The following is a 20,768-nucleotide window of genomic DNA, read 5'->3' as shown; positions in this document are numbered from 1 at the left end:
TGGCTTTCCTAAGTTCTTTGTTCTAGGTTGACAGACTGGCCTTGCATTCGGCCCAGTTCTCCTCAACATTCACATCCTTCGCTTCGTAGAAAAGTCTCCGGGAGGCTTTCCGGAGTTCCCCCAGTTTCGGATTACACCACTCAGGTTTCTTCCGGCATCTGTTCTTACCAGAGGGGCAGGATTTATCGAGCGCCTTATTGCAGGCGTCGTTGAAAATCTTAACAAGACGAGTCGTGGCCTGGTTTCGGTAATTAAAAGGAGAATACAGTTTCCTGTACCTGTGGTCCGAGAAGGAGTGCTCTTTCAGAACCCTCCAGGATACAATGTTCCTCTGGGTGGTCCAGGACCTCCTTGCGGTTTTTAATAATAGAGGTGGGGTCACTCCTCCAGTTTAATAAGACCATCTGAGTGGTCAGTATGTAACTGAAAAGGTACTCACCCCTTTCGTTTGTGTCAGTGCCTCCCCAATGCTTCGCACCCCATAATTAGGCCAATGTCCTTGGCCTCGCAGTCTGCGATTAGCACCTTGGGCTCGCAGTCTGCAAGTAGGGCGCGTGTGGATAGAATTCGGTTTGCTCATGACCCTCAGTGACCCTCATGCGGATCAGATCCTCAGTGAACGCCACTGGCCTTCGAGGCTCATTGCTGTTTGGTCTTCATTGCTGAAATTTGGGAGCAAAAATTAGTGCAACTCTCTTCTTGCAAGAATTCTGCGGAGTCAGCTACGTATAGCTTATAGTCTTGAATCCTCAGATCCGGTTTCCGAGGATGCAGGGCTCTTAATGAGCCCACATAGGGACTCCACCCGTGGCTAGGAGGAGCAGTAGAGCAGCGCATGCGTCCTTACAATGGTGGAGTTTTATCTGCAGTTGCGTCAATGACATTGCTGAGAGGACTTCAACTCCTTCCCGACATCGATGTCGCTATGTCGCTCTCGTCGGACACGTAGTCGTCCAAGATATCGTCAGACACCACGGACGCTACACCCGACGCCCGCCCCGATCGGACTTGTAGGTGGATATGGTAATTTTCGTGTAGCCATAATCCACTACACCGTCCGACTTTGCGAGGAACTCTAGGGACTCCTCATTAAGGACGAGGTTGATCTGGCGCTTTGTCCTTGGATATCCTCCGCCTTGGCCACCTTCCAATCGGCAGTAGGAAGGTGGGGGTTGCAGACCTGCAGTATTCTGAGGATCTTCTCAGGCTCTGCAGGCTTGGCCGAGACCCATGGCTCTGGGTCGGCTAGGGACATGTTCCCATTTCACGATGTACAGCTTGGCCCCTGGATAGACCTTCTTGAGGGCAGCTACCGTCTTCATGTAGAGGGTCGTAGAGCGAGCGTCTTAGAAAGCGATGGCTTTCACCTTACCTCGATGGCAGGGTGGCATCTCACTTGGGCCCATCCTCGCAGCGGCTGCTGCGTGAAGACGGTGAACCGACTGATTCTCCTTACCCGCCTTCTTAGAACCTTCTTAGGTTTCCCGAGCGTTGATGTAAAGCAAGCCCAGCTTCTTTGTGTTGTTTTATGTTATTTATATTTTTATACCCGATACTCAAAATCAGTATTGGGGTATATTAGATTTGTGGTGAAAATGGATGTGTGTAACGTCCAGAAGGAATCGTTTCCGACCCCATTAAGTATATATATTCTTGATCTGCATCAATAGCCGAGTCGATTGAGCCCTGTCTGTCTGTCCGTCCGTCCGTCTGTCCGTCTGTCCGTCCCCTTTTGCGCCTAGTGCTCAAAGACTATAAGAGCTAGAGCAACGATGTTTTGGATCCAGACTTCTGTGATATGTCACTGCTATATTTCAAAACTTCGCCCCGTACACTTCCGGCCTCACAATGGGCGAAAATTTGTGGAATCCACAATTTCAAAGATGCAAGAAAACGCAGAATCGTAGAAAATGACTATATCTTCTAGACTGCAGAATCTGAATTGGATCGTTTTATATTTATAGCCAGCATCAAGAAAACAATTTCATTTTTTATCACCCTGTCTCTCTCTAAAACACACGTAGCATAGCCGGCTTTGCTTAGAGTAAAACATTAGCGCCTAGATCTCAGAGACTATAAAAGATAGAGTAACCAAATTTGGTATCCACACTACTAATATATCGGACCGAGACGAGTTTGTTTCGAAATTTCGCAACACCCCCTTCCGCCCCAGCAAAGGATGAAAATCTGGGGATATTCACAAATCTCAGAGACTATTAAGGCTAGAGTAACCAAATTTGGTATACGCACTCCTGTTAGATCTCACTATAAAACGTTTGTTTGAGAAGCCAAGCTTTTTTGGCACCTATTTGTTTTAAAATGAAAAGAGAATTTGGGTTAAACTTTATAATTCGTATTTAATCTTGGTGGCTTAGCGGAAGCCGATTGCTTGCTATGGTCAGATAAAATTTATGCGAGATCGATATGCAACCAATGCGCAGAGGGGTTAGCATAGAACTAAAAACTAGACGACGGCGTTAGATCAAAGTGATTGCCGAAGTGGCGGCAGCAGATCAAAGTAATTGCCGAAGTGGCGGCGGCAGAGAGCCCCTTTAGCGGGAGAGCGCAGCAGCTCTGCAGAAAGTCAACGTTTCACAACATAGGCGGCTCTCTCTGCTCATACAATAATAATGCTTAAAGTTACGGTTATTCTTCAGCGGCTGGCCCGAACATAATCCCCCCGTTAGGAGCTAGTCTCTCAACAGATTCCTTAAGGGGCAGCAAACATAGCCGAGTGACGGCCCTCCTGATGTTTCCTGAGGATGTCTTCCGGTTAGCGACGCGACACACTCCGTCCTTGCCCATAACGACATCGACCACTCTAGCCAGTGGCCAACGCATTGGAGAAAGATTTTCGTCCTTCACCAGAACGAGGTCGTTCTTGCAGATGTTTTGCGCGGGGGTACGCCACTTCGCGCGCTCTTGCAAAAGAGTGAGATACTCTTCGCGCCAACGGCTCCAAAATATTTGCTGTAGTTGGGTGACCCGCTGCCAGCCATCCAGACGATTATAGTTCAGCTTTGTTAGGTCAGGCTCGAGGGGCCGCCTAAAAGCAGATGAGCAGGAGTCAAAACGTCTAAATCATCAGGATTTTCTGAAAGCGACAGCAAAGGGCGAGAGTTAACAATTGCAGTGATCTGACAGATCAGAGTGCGCAGCTCGTCGAAGCTAAGCACAGATGGTCCAACTGAGCGGTACAGGTGATATTTTGCGGTCTTCACGGCCGCTTCCCACAACCCGCCAAAATGCGGAGAGCGAGATGGGATGAAACGCCAGTCGATCGAGTCAGCCAAGCAGGATTCATGGACCTCCTTCAGACAAAGCTTCTTTAGCTCCAGAAGCTCGTTCTTGGCCCCAACGAAGTTTGTCGCATTGTCCGACCAAATTTGACTTGGCCTTCCTCGAGTGGATGAAACGCTTTAGTGCGCCTAGAAACGATGCGGTGGTCAAATCCTTTACGAGCTCCATGTGTATAGCCTTAGAAGTGAAACATATGAATACGCTAATGTAGCACTTGATCGGAGGCCTCGTGCGGATTTCTGATCGGTAGAAAAAAGGTCCACAGTAATTTACTCCAGTGACTTCAAAAGCTCGAGATCCTTCCAAACGTTCCTTAGGTAGGTCTCCCATGATGTGTTCAACCATGCGCGGCCTAGTCCTGAAGCATCTCACACACTTGCTGACGACCCTTGATACTGCTTTAATACCTCCAATGGGCCAATATTCCAGCCGAATTTTGGATAGCAAGGCGCGAGGTCCGTCATGGAGGTTTCTTTCGTGATAATATCTTATCAGCGCAAAGGTAATGGAATGTCCCTTTGGCAGAATGAGCGGATGCTGAGCGTCAAATCCAAGACGTTGCCAAGACGACCTCCAACTCTAAGTAGTCCAGAATGATCGATGAACGGGTTGAGCGAACTAATAGAACTGGATTTCATGACTTGACCATTGCGCCGAATCTCCTTTATGTCCATCCACAAATTTGCCAGCTGAATGTGTCGAATTAGAAACGCATCTTGCCTTGCCGAATATCAGAAACGGTGAGTCCTGGATGCCTAAGACGATGTATAAATTTATGCATGTAGGCGAATGTGCGCTGCATGCGAAAGAATGAATTCGCAAATTTGCATCCGGACGTGAGATCGGCATGTGGAGACGTGATTAGCAATACTCTCTTGCGAAGCTCCAAAGTTGCTATGTTGTTAGCAGGAGATACAGGCCACTTATCCTTGGAGCCTAGCAAAAAGGATGGGCCGTGAAACCATAGCTCTGACTGGATAAGATGGTTGGGAAGCGAGGCTCTCGAGAGAATATCAGCAGGATTTAAAGATGTGGGAACATAGCGCCATTCCATGGCTGCCGTCAACTCCTCAATTGATGCCACTCGATTTGCCACGAAAACTTGAAATTTAGCTGGCTCGTCCCTAATCCAAGATTATGCTATTGACGAATCCGACCAGCAATAGAACCGACCTGTAAAGATTCCCATGTCCTTTACATTCTGCATGATTTTCGCAAGCAAATGGGCTCCACTTAATTCCAGCTTAGGAATCGATATAGTCTTTAGCGGCGCCACTCGCACAAAACGTGGCTCGAAGACTGGGCTTCCCTGGACACGACATACACGCAGGCGCCATATGCTTCTAAGCTGGCATCACAGAATCCGTGAACTTCTGTAGCCACACTAGAACGAATAACCAAGCGGAGAAATGAGATCCGAGAAATGCTTGCCAAACTATTTCTCAAGTCCATCCAAGTTGAATGCAACGCTGAGGGTAGGCTTTCATCCCAATCCAAATTTTCTCTCCAAAGCTGCTGAAGGAAGATTTTGCACCTGACAATGACTGGATTTATCAATCCAAGAGGGTCGTAGAACCGCGCAATCGTAGATAAAACCGACCGCTTTGATGACTTTGAGTTTGTGTCCAGTGCGGACAAGGCAAGAAGCAGCTGATCCGAAGCAGGGTCCCACGCTAAGCCGAGAGTTTTGGCTATGTCGCTTCCATCATTAAACTTTAGGAACTTCTCTATGTCATCTTCAGGGGTTCCCTCAAGTACTTCCTGGTGACTGGAGCACCATTTCCTAAGTCTAAAATTACCACGGGACAGTAAAGCTGATGTTTGGTGCATCTTGTCCATGACCTGTGCGACCGAATTACCGCCCGAAATAAGGTCATCCACGTAAAACTCCTGCCGCAGAGCAGCTGAGCCAAGAGGGTAGGACTCACCCTCGTCGATGGCCAGCTGGTGCATTGCGCGGACCGCTAAAAATGATGCAGCCCTCGTCCCGTATGTGACGGTGTCTAATGTGTAGACTTGAACCTCGGACTCGATGGAATCTCGCCATAGGATGCACTGATACAAATTGTCGGGTGGAGACACTCGTACGCAGCGGTACATTTTACAAATGTCCCCAGTGAGAGCGACTGGATATGTTCGAAAGCGAATCAATATGTTAAACAATGCAGGCTGAATAACAGGGCCTGTCATCATCACATCATTTAGAGAATATCCAGTTGATGTAGCTGCGGATCCATCGAAAACGACACGGAGTTTTGTCGTCGTACTGTCCTCCTTTAGGACACAGTGATGAGGCAAGAAATATTTGCAGAGGCTACGGGAATCAGGGTTGACTTGGTGCATATGATGCAAATCAATGTACTCCCTCATAAAGGCGGAATACCGCTCCTTGAGTGTAGGATTACGCTCCAGTTTTCGCTCCAGACTGATGAACCGTCGATAAGCCTGAGCATAAGATTCTCCTAAACGATCAGTATTGTTATTTAGTGGCAGACGAACTGCAAACTCCCCGGATGGCAACCGTGAAAGGTGGCTTACGAAATGTGCTTCACAATCGTCTTCTTCTTTGGTATTCAACCCAGCCTCCACACAATTCTCGACTTCCCAAAACGTACGAAGAGCTTTATCCAACCTTGCATCCATCTCAGCTATCGAATCTGGACAATTGTGCGTGTCCAAAAGCGCCGAGCTTGATACCTTCTGTCCAGCGCCAGATACGATCCACCCAAGCCGGGTCTTCTGCAGAAGAGGCAGTCCATCGGTGAGTTTGACTTGCCCTATGCAGAGGAGATCATAAAAAACGCTCGCACTAATGAGGAGATCAACCCGTTGAGGATTGAAAAATGCAGGATCGGCAAGCTAAATGTTAGATGGAGTACTCCACTCGGATACATTTACTGCCATACTTGGTTGGCAATCGCTTATCGTGGGGGCGATGAGAGCAGTAACCGTAGATGTGTAAGCAGAGGTGCGAGAATGCATAGAAATGCTTATGGTGGATCCCTCAGTAGAATCGCTGGTATCGCCCAGCCCAGACACGAGTGCAAACGATTGAGTTCTCCTAAGCTGAAGCTGAATCTAAGATGGCACGACAAGGAACTAAAACGCAAGACCGATTCTTAACGAGAACCACGGCTGTAGCCAGATGCACAACATCAGAGTGAAGACCTTGGGCAGCAAGAGAGGTCGACGAATGTAGAGGCGAGCTGCTAACAGAATTTTGAGCAATGGAAAGAGTTTCTGGTTGAGCAGCCAGATCGGGAGGAGTAATACCTGGGCAGCTTAGTGTTGTGGGCAGCATAGTATCGATGTACAGCAAACTATGATGCCTACCGCCGCATATTGCATGCGCGGGTCCGGTGCCCCGTTTTTAGGCAATTGAAGCATAGGGAAAGCTTCTTCACTTCTTTGTGGCACAGCAACGGTGAAAGATTTCCGAATATCTTGCAAAAGTATATTCCATGGCCCGCTGAGTGGCAAAAGACGCATACAGACGGGTCGGCGGAAGAGTTGGAAGCTTCGACGGTTTTTTTAACATGATTATAGGAATGGTTTTTTCCCACCTGATCGCTACTAGCGTGTGTCGCTGTGGCCATAAAATCCGAAAACTCGACGTATCCACCAGAAAACGTAGGCACCTTTAGCTCAGGAAGTCGCTGCTTGTGAGCCATGATGATGGTACTATGTCCGGAATGGTTTGGCAGAGTCGTAGAATGGGCAGCGGCGTGTGACTGGCTTAATTCAACAGCAGCCAGCAACTTAGCTTTCAATGATATGAACAGAGAATCGAAGCTTTCGCGCAGCTCACTCCCAATCTCGTTTTGATCGAGAGCCTCAAATTCATTATGGGCCTTATTAAATTCCTCTCGAATTTCTGCCAACATATCAATGCGCACCTCGACTTCCGCGGCGGTCAACTTATCGATTTTATTCCCCGCGAAGGATTCGCCAAGCCTGTGCAATCGATCATATAATGACTGACTTTTACGCTTATACAGACTCAGTCTGGAATCAGCCACAAGTCGACACAACAACGGAAAATGACATACCGCTTAAGCGACGATGTATAGACGCGAGAGCGAGAATGCAAGACACGAAAAGTCAAGAACCGCGGCTGCAGCTGCGCAGAGAATGAGAGATTCGACGCTTAAAGTACCGGAATTTGTATATAAATATTCCAGCCGCACTCTCACTGAATTTACACTTTAAACTGTTTTTCCACGTGCACCCAAATGTATTTGTTGGTAGTTAAACTACCCAACAACAAAAATATTGTATAATTAATAAGTGTTTTAACGAAACGCGATTAAGCACTGGTTTTATTTCACGTCGGGGTCAGCAATGTTTGAGATGCCAAGCTTTTTTGGCACCTATTTGTTTTAAAATGAAAAGAGAATTTGGGTTAAACTTTATAATTCGTATTTAATCTTGGTGGCTTAGCGGAAGCCGATTGCTTGCTATGGTCAGATAAAATTTATGCGAGATCGATATGCAACCAATGCGCAGAGGGGTTAGCATAGAACTAAAAACTAGACGACGGCGTTAGATCAAAGTGATTGCCGAAGTGGCGGCAGCAGATCAAAGTAATTGCCGAAGTGGCGGCGGCAGAGAGCCCCTTTAGCGGGAGAGCGCAGCAGCTCTGCAGAAAGTCAACGTTTCACAACATAGGCAGCTCTCTCTGCTCATACAATAATAATGCTTAAAGTTACGGTTATTCTTCAGCGGCTGGCCCGAACAACGTTTATCTCAAAATTTCGCCCCACCCTTTTTTTAAGTTAGTCCCTAAGAACAGAGATCAAGCAGTAATAAACGGTAACCGAATGATTTCGGTTCGATAGAAACTCATCAGTCAAATTGTATGATTTAACCGAATACATGGAGACCGTGACAGGTGTCACGACCATGTAAATGTTCGGAAAAAATAAGTAAAACATAGAAACGGCCCGCGTGCTCGAAAGATTTCCCAAATATATGAAACCGATCGGGAAAAATACAATGAACTGGTGCAAAATTGAACTAGAAAGTGATGTGCCCAAAATTTAATAAACGGCGCTACAAAGAGCATAGGAAACATAAACCTGTGCGAAGACCAGCACCGGCCCCGCCAGCGCGACAAGCTGGGCCACGAATAAAAGTGCGAGTGGCATAGGACCACCCCTTGAACCGTCGATGAACAGTGACACCATAGTTATAGACCATACAAATGATATTCAATCATTGTACATCTTACTCCTTATTTTTGACAATCGTTGGCGTACTTCAATTCGTTTTGCAATTATATGTAAAACATAATAAAATCATTACAAAACGCTATATGAGCAGAGCCGATAACATTAACAGATTTGTATAAGATTGTAAAAATGTAAAAAAAAGAACGTATTTTTGATACCTTTCCATAAAAAAAAAGATTTTTCCTTGTTTTCTTGGCATGCGTGTGCCTTGTTGTAACCGCAGTATAAACAATCTTGATATAATATAATTTTTGCATTCGTCAGTATAATTTCGGATAAGATCGAACAAATTTACTATAAAAATTCAAATCTTCGTATGCAAGCAATACAAATCCACCACAACCATAGGGAATTCATAAACGTATATAGTTTTGAACAGGAATATATGCAAACATATAATGAGGATACAAGCCCAGTGATATGTTGCAATAAAGTCGAAAAAGCGCAATTCATAGAAACCCTACCATATACTAAAATTAGAACAGTTACTGATTGTCACCTAATTTTGGGACAAACAACAATTATTCAAGTTCGTCTTTATAGATAATAAAATAGAATGGAAGATATATGTATACAAATAAATGAAAAAAGAAAACTAGACAAGACACGCTGGGCTCAGGTATCGGAATTATTGATCAAATAACGATCAAGCCTAACATCCATTAAACAAAGGTATAATATGGATGTATCCATACCTACAATCTTAAACACAATGTTGACTTTCGAAACTGATGAAGAAACAGAATCGAAGGAATCATTGACCCAGAAGAGTCAGTAGAGCTAGAAGATTTTAACCCAGAGATAGGAGAAGATCTAATTACCATAACGAATCCGGCTGTATTGAAACTAGCAAAAACTTCAGATCAGGATTCTACGAATTCTGACAAAAACTCTAGTGTAGTAGAACACACAGTAGAACAAACCTAGCACCATGGCCGATGAATCAGCCGCCCAAAGGGCGTACATAAAAGAAATTTCACATGCTGTGCCATAATTTGATGGAAAAAAACTCCATTTACAAAGATTCATTACGGCAGTTAAATTGGTAGCTATGAAAAAAGGGTCATATGAAGCAATAGCAATAGAGGTAATAAGGTCTAAAATAATTGGCTCAACTCTCTAAAAAGTCCAAAACGAGACAACTATTAGTAATAAAGAAATTGCAAGACACAATTGTCGGGGAAACATCCGACGTTGTCAAGGCAAAAATGGAAAATGTCTATCAAAAAGGCAAAACAGCCACTAAATTTACCAATGAAATCGACAATCTACGAAATTGACTTGAATCTTCGTATATCGATAAGGGATTGCCACCTGAGCATGCTTGTCATTCGCTTCTAGCTCTTGCTTAAGCCAGTAGTGTTTTTTCTCGCTCCTGTATTCTCCGCCCTTTGCTTAAATATCATACAACATTGCTGTCACTTTGTTTTGATATATCATCGAATCTCTTGACTTTGATTTTACTTTGTGTTAATCACCAGTGTTTTGTTTTTAAGCAAGTGTTTAATATAAATACAATATTCGCAACGTAACGCATCGGACTCGTGCAGGCAATTTGTTATTGTTTTTTAACCAGTCTGCTTTCGTTATAGTTTCTTCGGTGTGCACTGCTCTCGGGCATCATCGTTTGCATCGCCCACACTCCCCCTGGAAACATCCGCGGGCCTGCTGCTCGCATTGTTGCTCTCACTCTCTCTGGATTGCCTATTCTCTCTCTCTTTGTGGACTATTCTTTTGTGTCTCTGCTTTGGGGAGTTTACTGCTCGTTTTCTGCACTTCATTGGATCATCTGCTCTGAATTATTGCCGCTGCTGCTGATTGTCGGGCTCGCTCTGCTGTCTGCTCTCCCATTTTGCTTTGCCCACATAAAATGTGCTGGTGGCGAAAATTTTGGCCGGCTAATCGATCTGATCTCGAAACGTATGGGCCTGTCTTGGTTATGTGTGGCTTGTCGGGAGATTGAGGCCGAAATGCGCACATTCATGAGACAGGCTTGAACTGGGTTTCTGGATGTCTGGAAACAATTTGTGGCTCTCAATGAGAAATTTGTACCATTTGAATCACAGTTTCTTGGGCTCAAACTCTTGAGCGAATAGCCTAGACGGAAAATTCCGCATAATGATACCAATCTCTTGCAACCTAATCCGATTGGTACGCCTGCCTCCCACCTTCATCCATCGGAAGCATTTCCGTGTAGTCATGCCACGCCGTTGTCTGTAAATCCGCCAACGGTGGCTCCGGAGTTCTTTACACCGAGCAATGTGCTTCCTTCGAGCACCCAACTTCCCAACAGCATCAATCCCATCCCTGCAGTTTCTGTGGCCGTCACTTCTGACGCGGTGAATGCTCCTAGTGCGGGTGTGCTGGTTGCTGACGACGTCTTGCCAATTCCTGCTCCAATTCCTGCTCCAATTCCTGCTCCAATTCCTGCTCCAATTCCTACTCCAATTCCTGCTACAGCCATTGCTGCCAATTCCTCTGCCCTTGGACCGAGATCTCTTTTAGGAGTGGCTCCACCATCTCGATCTCGCTCGGGACTTCAGCTTAGAGCAGTGGTCCCTCGGAAAGCAATATTTGTTTCTCGTCTTATTCCTGAGGCTACAACGGAGGATGTTAAACAACATCTTTCCTCTAAACTTAACACTTCGCCTGATGATATAGTTGTGACTAAATATACATTTAAACATAAGCGCAACATATCATCCTTTAAAATTCTTCTCCTTGATTCTTTACTATCCAGTTCTCTAGAACCGTCAATATGGCCTGAGCATACAATTATGCATGAGTTCCTTCTCAAAGATTCGAACTCGAATCCAAGAATTACCGAACCTGCTCCAAAAAACTGATGTTCCATTTTTCATGCACTATCAGAACGTTCGCAGTTTGTTGGGCAAATTGCGTCAAATTCATACTAATAGTGCGTCTTTTGATTTCGATGCCATCGCGTTTACCGAAACCTGGCTTAACTCCTCTGTCAATGATCATGAAATTTTCATTGATAATTACACTATTTATAGAATGGACCGCCCATCTTTTGCAGGTGGGGTTCTGATTGCAGTTAAATCTGTTTTCTCATCTGAGTTATTCCCATTCAATAACATCCATGGAATTGAATTTGTTGCAGTCAAAGTTCGTGTTGGCTCCGCATTTTTCTATTTAACCTGCTCTTACATTCCTCCCAGGTCTGATGCTGAGCTTTACTTACACCACCTCTCAGCAATTAATACTGTTGTTTCAGCATTAGGGTGCAATGATAGAATTATTGTCATGGGGGACTTTAACCTCCCATTTCTTTCTTGGCTGCCTTGTGATGACGCTAACCTGTTGTTTCCCAATTGCCATAATGACTTTATCAATGGGCTAACGGATATTTCCCTTGTCCAAATTAATGCCGTTAAAAACATTAGGGACAGACTTCTTGACCTCGTTTTTGTTAACGATGGTTCTCTTGCTACTGTATCTAGAGCAAGCCCAATATCTCTCCCTGAAGATCCTTACCATCCAACTTTGTTGATATCACTGGAGTGTACACAATCTGGAGGTGCTGACAGTTCCATGGCTCCTTGTCACATAAAGTGTTTTCGCAAAACAAACTTTATTGATTTAGATCTACATCTCTCGCGTGTTGATTGGTCGTTTCTTTATTCATTACCGAACATAGATGCAACTGTTAGCTCGTTTTATAAGTATGGTTCTGGTTCTGCAAGTATTTGTCATACTTAAAAAACAATAAATCCCGGCTCTATAAAAAGTACCAGAAGTCGGGCTCCACGTCGGCCTTAGCTCTATACTCCTCCGCTCGCTCTCTGTTCCTTGCCGTTAATAGTCAGTGTTATAATCATTACCTTTCACAATGTAGTAGTAACTTTCGTAGTGATCCTAAAAAATTCTATTCGTTCGTTAACTCTAAGCGTAAGTCAAACGCTTTTCCTCCGTCCCTTCATTACCTGAACAAAACAGAAGCTTCTGATGTTGGTATTGCAAATTTATTCGCTAACTTTTTCCAAACAACGTACTCGTCTCATATTTACAACGTATCCACTCCGTATCCGTACCAGCTACCTGAAGCTAACAGCATTTTTCTGCCCTTTTTCGAGGAAAGAGTTGTTCTGGAAGGTTTGTCATCTATGGACATATCGTTTTCTGCGGGTCCAGATAAGGTACCAAGTTGCATTTTAAAACACTGTGCCCAGTCCCTTTGCAATCCCTTGACCTTTCTCTTCAACCTCTCCTTGGAACAGTCTTGTCTCCCAGTAATTTGGAATGAGTCCTACATCATTCCGCTTCACAAAAAAGGTTCAAGATCAAATATTGAACACTATCGTGGTATCGCAAAGCTTTCCGCCATCCCGAAGCTTCTTGAGTTCCTGGTCACCCGGCACAACACGGTTTTTTCAGACATCGTTCAACATCGACTAACCTTGTTGAGTTTTCTAACCTAATCCACCGTGGTTTTCAAATTGGTTTGCAGACGGATGTAGTTTTTACGGACTTCAGCAAGGCATTCGATTCTGTGAACCATGCTCTGCTTATTCACAAGCTCTCTTTATTAGGGCTCCCAACGAATCTTCTACATTGGATTTTGTCCTATCTCTCTACGTGTTTTGTTTTCTAACGTGTTGTCAAATACGGTTAATGTTACTTCAGGTGTGCCACAGGGAAGTCATCTGGGCCCGCTTCTGTTTAGGTATAGAATGCAGTTCTATTTGTGTTTTGACTCTGGCCGGTTTTGACAACTTACATGTAATGCAATTTTCCACAAACTTTCGTACAAACATACATACAATTCGCTTCTAGCTCTTGCTTAAGCCGGTTGTGTTTTTTTCTTGCTCCTGCATTCTCCGCCCTTTGCTTAAATATCGAACAACATTGTTGTGACTTTGTTTGATATATCATCGAATCTCTTTGATTTTACTTTGTGTTAATCACCAGTGTTTCGTTTGTAAACAAGTGTTTAATATAAATAAAATATTCGCAACGTAACGCATCGGACTCGTGCAGGCAATTTGTTATTGTTTTTTGCCCAGTCTGCTTTTCGTTATCGCTTCTTCGGTGTGCACTGTTCTCGGGCATCATCGTTTGCATCGCCCACACTCCCCCTGGAAACATCCGCGGGCCTGATGCTCGCATTGTTGCTCTCACTCTCTCTGGATTGCCTATTCTCTCTCTCTTTGTGGACTATTCTTTTGTGTCTCTGCTTTGGGGAGTTTACTGCTCGTTTTCTGCACTTCATTGGATCATCTGCTCTGAATTATTGCCGCTGCTGCTGATTGTCGGGCTCGCTCTGCTGTCTGCTCTCCCATTTTGCTTTGCCCACATAAAATGTGCTGGTGGCGAAAATTTTGGCCGGCTAATCGATCTGATCTCGAAACGTATGGGCCTGTCTTGGTTATGTGTGGCTTGTCGGGAGATTGAGGCCGAAATGCGCACATTCATGAGACAGGCTTGAACTGGGTTTCTGGATGTCTGGAAACAATTTGTAACTCTCAACGAGAAATTTCTTGCCCTTGAATCACAGTTTCTTGGGCTCAAACTCTTGAGCGAATCGCCTAGACGGAAAATTCCGCAAAATGATACCAATCTCTTGCAACCTAATCCGATTGGTACGCCTGCCTCCCATCTTCATCCATCGGAAGCATTTGTTACTCCGTGTGGTCATGCCTCGCCGTTATCTGCAAATCCGCCAACGGCGGCTCCGTTGTTTTTTACACCGAGCAATGTGCTTCCTTCAAGCATACAAGTTCCCAACAACATCAATCCCATCCCTGCAGTTTCTGCTGCCATCACTTCTGACGTGGTGAGTGGTCCTAGTGCGGGTGTGTTGGTTGCTGGTGATGTCTTGCCAATTCCTGCTCCAGCCGTTGTTGCCAAGTCTTCTGCCCCAGAAGAAGCAATATTTGTTTCTCGTCTTATTCCTGGGGCTAAACCGGAGGACGTTAAACAACATCTTTCCTCTAAACTTAACGCTACGCCTGATGATATAGTTGTGACTTAATTTACATTTAAACATAAGCGCAACATATCATCCTTTAAAATTCTTCTCCCTGATTCTTAGCTCTTCAAATCTCTTGAACTGTCAATATTGCCTGAGCATACAATTATGTCCCAGAATTACCGAACCTGCTGCTCCAAAAAAGTAATGTATCATTTTTTGTATTCACTATTAGAACGCTCGCAGTTTGTTGGGCAAATTGCGTCAAATTCATACAAATAGTGCGTCTTTTGATTTCGATGCCATCGCTTTTACCAAAACCTGGCTTGACTCTTTTATCAATGATCATGAAATTTTCATTGATAATTACACTATTTATAGAATGGACCCCCCATCTTTTGCAGGTGGGGTTCTGATTGCAGTCAAATCTAATTTCTCATCTGAGTTATTCCCATTCAATATCATCCATGGAATTGAATTTGTGCAATCAAAGCTCGTGTTTGTTCGGCATTTTTCTATTTAACCTGCTCCTACATTCCTCCCAGGTCTGATGCTGAGATTTACTTCAACCACCTCTCAGCAATTAATACTGTTGCATCTTCATTAGGTTGCAATGATAGAATTATTGTCATGGGGGACTTTAGCCGCCCATTTCTGTCTTGGCTGCCTTGCGATGACGCTAACCTGTTGTTTCCCAATTGCCACAATAGGGACAGACTTCTTGACCTCATGTTTGTTATCGATGCTTCTCTTGCTAAGGTCACCAGAACAAGCCCAATATCATTCCCTGAAGATCCTTATCATCCAACTGTAACGAACCTAAAAACGTTAGATACAATCCTTCCCCCGACGTATTATAAGCATAAAACCTGCTACTAAATTACAGCTCCTCGCCCAACGTAAATTAAACGTATGTATTATTTACCACACGAACACCTCTCTACACACATAACCACTCAACACGTGCCGACTCCAAAATCGCTGACTAAACACACCAGACCGCGCAGACTTCCCCCACTCCGGACCAAGCGACCGATCCGGTGCCATCGACGACGAAAAAATGACACCGCGGAAGCTCGCGACGAACGCCAACGGCAAATCCGCCAAGTCGCCAGAAATCGAAACCGGGTCAAAGCACTATCGCCGAACCGGCGAAAAGCAAGCCCTACGCGGAAATGCACTTTTGTGACCCCCGTTAACGTAGCAACAACAGGCGTATAAATAGACGCCGGCCAGAACCAGAAGACATCTTACGCAGAAACCCGGCCCCGAGTACAGACGTTGTACCAAAAAACCATCGTACCAATCTAAGAATTAATAAGTGCTAAAATATTCGTAATAAAGTGTCTAATCATCAGAACAATATCCAATTGCGTAAGTTCATTCCAACTAGCCGAGGCACTGACACATCGGCCCCACATCGCGTCCACAACATTCAATACACACGACGAGCAGCACTCGCCCTAGCCCTGATCCACCCTCTCTACGATAAGCCAACCCCGACGTCTCCCTCAAAGTTCCATCTACTTCTACAAATTTCTTGTGGATTGACCCCTGGACGTGACTGAGCTTACCTCAGCCTGAAATAGGTCCATCACACAACTTTGTCGATATCCCTTGAGTGTACCCGATCTGGTTGTGCTGACATTTCCATGGCTTCTTGCCACATAAAGTGTTTTCGCAAAACAAACTTTATCGATTTAGATCTACATGTCTCGCGTGCTGATTGGTCGTTTCTTTATTCATTACCGAACATAGATGCAACTGTTAACTCGTTTTATAGTTCTATTTACTCCGCCCTTAATACATTTGTTCCAGATATCACTGTACCTGTATCGTCCAAGCCTCTCTGGTTCTCCAAGTATTTGTCATACTTAAAAAATAATAAATCCTGGCTCTATAACAAGTAACAGAAGTCGGGCTCCACGTCGGCCTTAGCTCTATTCTCCTCCGCTCGCTCTCTGTTCCTTGCCATTAATAGTCAGTGTTATAATCATTACCTTTCACAATGTAGTAGAAACTTTCGTAGTGATCCTACAAAATTCTATTCGTCCGTTAACTCTAAGCGTAAGTCAAACGCTTTTATTCCGTCCCTTCATTACCAGAACAAAACAGAAGCTTCTGCTGTTGGTATTGCAAATTTATTCGCTACCTTTTTCCAAACAACGTACTCGTCTCATATTTACAACGCATCCACTCCGTATCCGTACCAGCTACCTCACGCTTGACCTTACTCTTTAACCACTTTTTGGAACAGTCTTGTCTCCCAGTAATTTGGAATGAGTCCTACATCATTCCGCTTCACAAAAAAGGTTCAAGATCAAATATTGAAAACTATCGTGGAATCGCTTTCAGACATCGTTCAACATCGACTAACCTTCTTGAGTTTTCTAACCTTATCCACCGTGGTTTTCAAATTGGTTTGCAGACGGATGTAGTTTTTACGGACTTCAGCAAGGCATTCGATTCTGTGAACCATGCTCTGCTTATTCACAAGCTCTCTTTGTTAGGGTTCCCAACGAATCTTCTACATTGGATTTTGTCCTATCTCTCTACGTTTTGTTTTCTAACGTGTTGTCAAATATGGTTAATGTTACTTCAGGTGTGCCACAGGGAAGTCATCTGGGCCCGCTTCTGTTTATTTTATTTGTGAATGACCTTCCTCAAGTTATAACATACTCTACTACACTAATGTATGCTGATGATGTTAAAATCTGTCTTTCTTACTCTGATTGGTATTTGCACACACGCCTTCAACTGGATCTAAGTGAACTACTATTGTGGTGTTCAACTAATCTTCTTTTTCTGAACCTTTCCAAATGCAAACTTATGACATTTTACCGTCGCGCTCCTCCTTTTCTCTCATATGTTCTAGGAAATCATGTCCTTGAGCGAATTTCGAGTTCAAATGACCTCGGAGTCCTTTTTGATCATAAGATGTGTTTTAACAGCCATATAGCTGCAACAGTAAATAAAGCTAAGGGTGTTTTAGAGTTCTTCAATCGTTGGTCCAAAGACTTTGACGACCCGTACGTTACGAAACAACTGTATATCTCTTTAATACGTCCTATATTGGAGTATTGTTCTTGTGTGTGGAGCCCGCAGTATAAAGAGCAGCAGGTTGTTTTTGAATCCGTGCAAAAGCAATTTTAAATTTTTGCCCTTCGTAACTTTAACTGGGCTAAATCTTATTGACCTGCCGTCGTTGCACCATCGCAGAATATGCAATGGCGTAATGTTTGTGCACAAGCTCCTTCTTGGGACTGTTGACTCCCAAACTCTCTTGGGTCAGATTGACTTGGCCGTTCCATCTAGACCTACCCGTACTTTTAGGCCTATCCGTCTACCCATATGTAGGTCTAAATATGCCCAACATGAACCTTTTAGGGTTATATGCCATAATTATAGCTCCCTCTGTCATTCCTTATCCCCTGAACTGTCCCTTGGACTAATTGCATGCAATATTTATAATCACTTAAATTTAACTAACTTTTAACTTCTCTTTTTTCATCCTTTTGCAATTGTGGTAGGATAACCCCTATCACTCAGTATGGCAGCCCCATTACAACCTATATCAGCCAATACGGCATCCCTAGCTTAGATTAAGAATCCATAAATGTACGGCCACCCCAGAAGAATACCGAGAATACGGGCACATGAAAAGTATGTAGATCGACGCTCGTTCATTCTAAATGGCGGATGAGTTGAATAAAGACGTGTTCGGAAAAGTAAATCGTCCATCCTATTTCACTCTCAGAATCTCAGAAGTGGGATCTACTCACAATGTGCGACATCGAATTAAACCAATTCTCGGTAGTGCAACTAAAAAGGTGGCTGTCTGGACTCGGGCTATCAACCCAAGGCTCGAAAGCCGAACTGGTCGCACGTGTTATTCAACCAAACGCACGCGGCGACCCACCAGAAGGTTCGATCGGCCAAGCGGAGCAGCAGCAGTTGGCAGAGGAAGCACCAACTATGGCGCCGCCAGTCGTAGAAGAGGCAGCACCATCGATTCAAGACATGCAGGAGGAATTTCTACTATACACGGACCAGCCAAGCGCAGTACAAGCCGAGAACGACGCCCTGATAAAACTACGCGCAGAGATAGATGCAGGCAGAGTCTTGCTGAAAAAAATTCATGACGAAATAAACAAGATCGTGCATGGCGGCCAAGCCAATGACGTCATCAACGAAGGCAACGAAGCTACCGATATCGATAACAGTGGCAGCGCTAACAGCACCACAGTTAACAGTGGCTGCGCTAACAGCACCAATGTTAACAGCACCATAGACCACAGTGATGGGAAAGGCTACAATTCAGACAGTGTTGCAAAACGTCAGGACACAAATGTAAATAACATATGGGGATCTTCGGCAACATCGCTCACATTGGCAAAGGAAGTGACTTTGGAATTCGACGGGACACAGTGCGCCAAAAACTGGGTCATACAGCTGGAGAATATTGCCGAAATCTACAAGCTGGACAACATCACTAAACGAATGCTGCTGATTGCTAAGCTCAAAGGAAACGCTCAGAGTTGGCTCCATGCAGATCCCGCACGTATCTTGTAATCAGCTCATTACTTGTGCGAGCAATTGATCGTGGCATTTGGGGCAACCTTGTCCAAAGGAGAACAAAGAGACAGATTCCAAAATCGTCAATGGCGTTCAGAAGAAAATTTTGCCACATATTTTGAAGAAAAATGATGCTGGCTAGAAACATCAACATAGACACAGAGGAGTTGAACGAAAAGATAATCGATGGAATTCCGGCTTCGGGCTTGCGAGATCAGGCTCGCATTCAGTGCTTCTCGGATCTGAAGCAAATTCTACGTGCATTCTCGGAAATCCGCCTTCCGCAGCGGAAGCAGTATGCCACACCCGTCTCGGCAGATGCTGCAGCTAACAAGGGCTTACGCTGCGCCAACTGCAACTCACGTGGTCACTTCGCCAAGGACTGCTTCAAGCCAAAAAGGGAGCCTGGATCCTGCTACGCATGTGGGGCATTTGGCCACCTATTCGGACAATGCCCGGAGAGAAGAAGCGTAAGCAACAACAATTATGTAAGATACTGTAAGATTTTCTTATGTAATAAGATTGTAACACTATTAATTGCAGCATGCCTTATAGACTCTGGGAGTCCAATATCGTTCGTTAAGAAAAGTTTAATTTCTACAAAAACCATCCTGGAGCCAGTTTCTGAATCATATTTTGGGCTGAATCGAAGCCAATTGAAAACATTTGGAAAAATGTTATGTTATGTTTTGAAAGGAGAAATAAAATATTTTTTTCATTTGAACATGGTATCGAACGAGTCTATGAGTCATGGTGTGGTTCTTGGCAGAAATTTTATGAATGCATGCGCGCAAAGCTTGGACCTAATCACTTTGAAAATGGTTACGTTAGACGCTGTAAATGAGAATGTTAATAATCAATTAAGTAATAATTCAGCAATACCGATAGAAAGTGATAAACTGCAAATTAAAACAATGGGCAAACGCATGAGTATAGGAAAAAACGAAAAGTTTAATGATAACACTAATAAAATAGTTAGAGATGAGGTGATTAAAGAAGCCAAAGTTGACGAAATTGTTAGTGATACCGTTAGTAAAAAGATTGATGAAATTGTTAGTGATACCGTTAGTAAAGAGATTGATAAAATTGTTAGTGATACCGTTAGTAAAAAAAATGGATAAAACTGTTAGTGACACAATTAGTAAAAAGATTGATGAAATTATTAGTTATACCGTTAGTAACGATGATAATAAAATTGTTAGTGAAGACGTTAGCAAGGATAGTGAAATTGTTACGGAAGTAGTTAGTAAAGCAGGTACTGAAAATTTGATCGATCATACCAGACCAATCAGTTATATAAGTAAAACAGGTACTTCGATAAATGACGATGCGGTCGTTACTAATGGAATCGTTAGTAGCAAAGCTGAGGACACATACAAAGAAATCATTGCTCCAGACATTTTTAATATCAAGTATTTGGAAGATGAAAAAGTCGACGGAGAAAATATAAGTCAGGAGCTAAAATGTCAACTAAGGCAAACAATCGAAGACTATTATGTAAACACTGTAAGGCCAAAGGAACCTTTAGTTAATTACTAGATAAAACTCAATTTAGAAAAATCAAAACCGTTTAGCTGTGCTCCAAGGCGATTTTCATATAGCGAAAAAGATAAATTGCAACAATTATTAGACGAATATTTAAAGAACGGGATAATACGTCCAAGTAATTCCGAATACGTTTCCCCTATCGTATTGGTTAAAAAGAAAACAGGGGATTTAAGGTTATGTAT

General features: G+C 43.8%; 1 protein-coding gene across 1 annotated transcript; it reads left to right on the top strand.

The window, feature by feature from the left end:
• Positions 1 to 19,163: 19,163 nt before the first annotated feature.
• Positions 19,164 to 20,159, top strand: LOC117186697. The gene is made up of 2 exons (XM_033387780.1): positions 19,164 to 20,042; positions 20,079 to 20,159. Exons 1-2 carry the CDS (start codon positions 19,167 to 19,169, stop codon positions 20,157 to 20,159), a joined length of 957 nt encoding a protein of 318 aa, XP_033243671.1. The 5' UTR covers positions 19,164 to 19,166.
• The last annotated feature ends 609 nt before the right edge of the window (positions 20,160 to 20,768 follow it).

This window comes from Drosophila miranda, chromosome XR (genome assembly GCF_003369915.1).
Source record: "Drosophila miranda strain MSH22 chromosome XR, D.miranda_PacBio2.1, whole genome shotgun sequence".
Taxonomy (NCBI): domain Eukaryota; kingdom Metazoa; phylum Arthropoda; class Insecta; order Diptera; family Drosophilidae; genus Drosophila; species Drosophila miranda.
The sequence above is the reverse complement of the archived record's forward strand: the minus strand, read 5'-3'. Positions and strand labels throughout refer to the sequence as shown.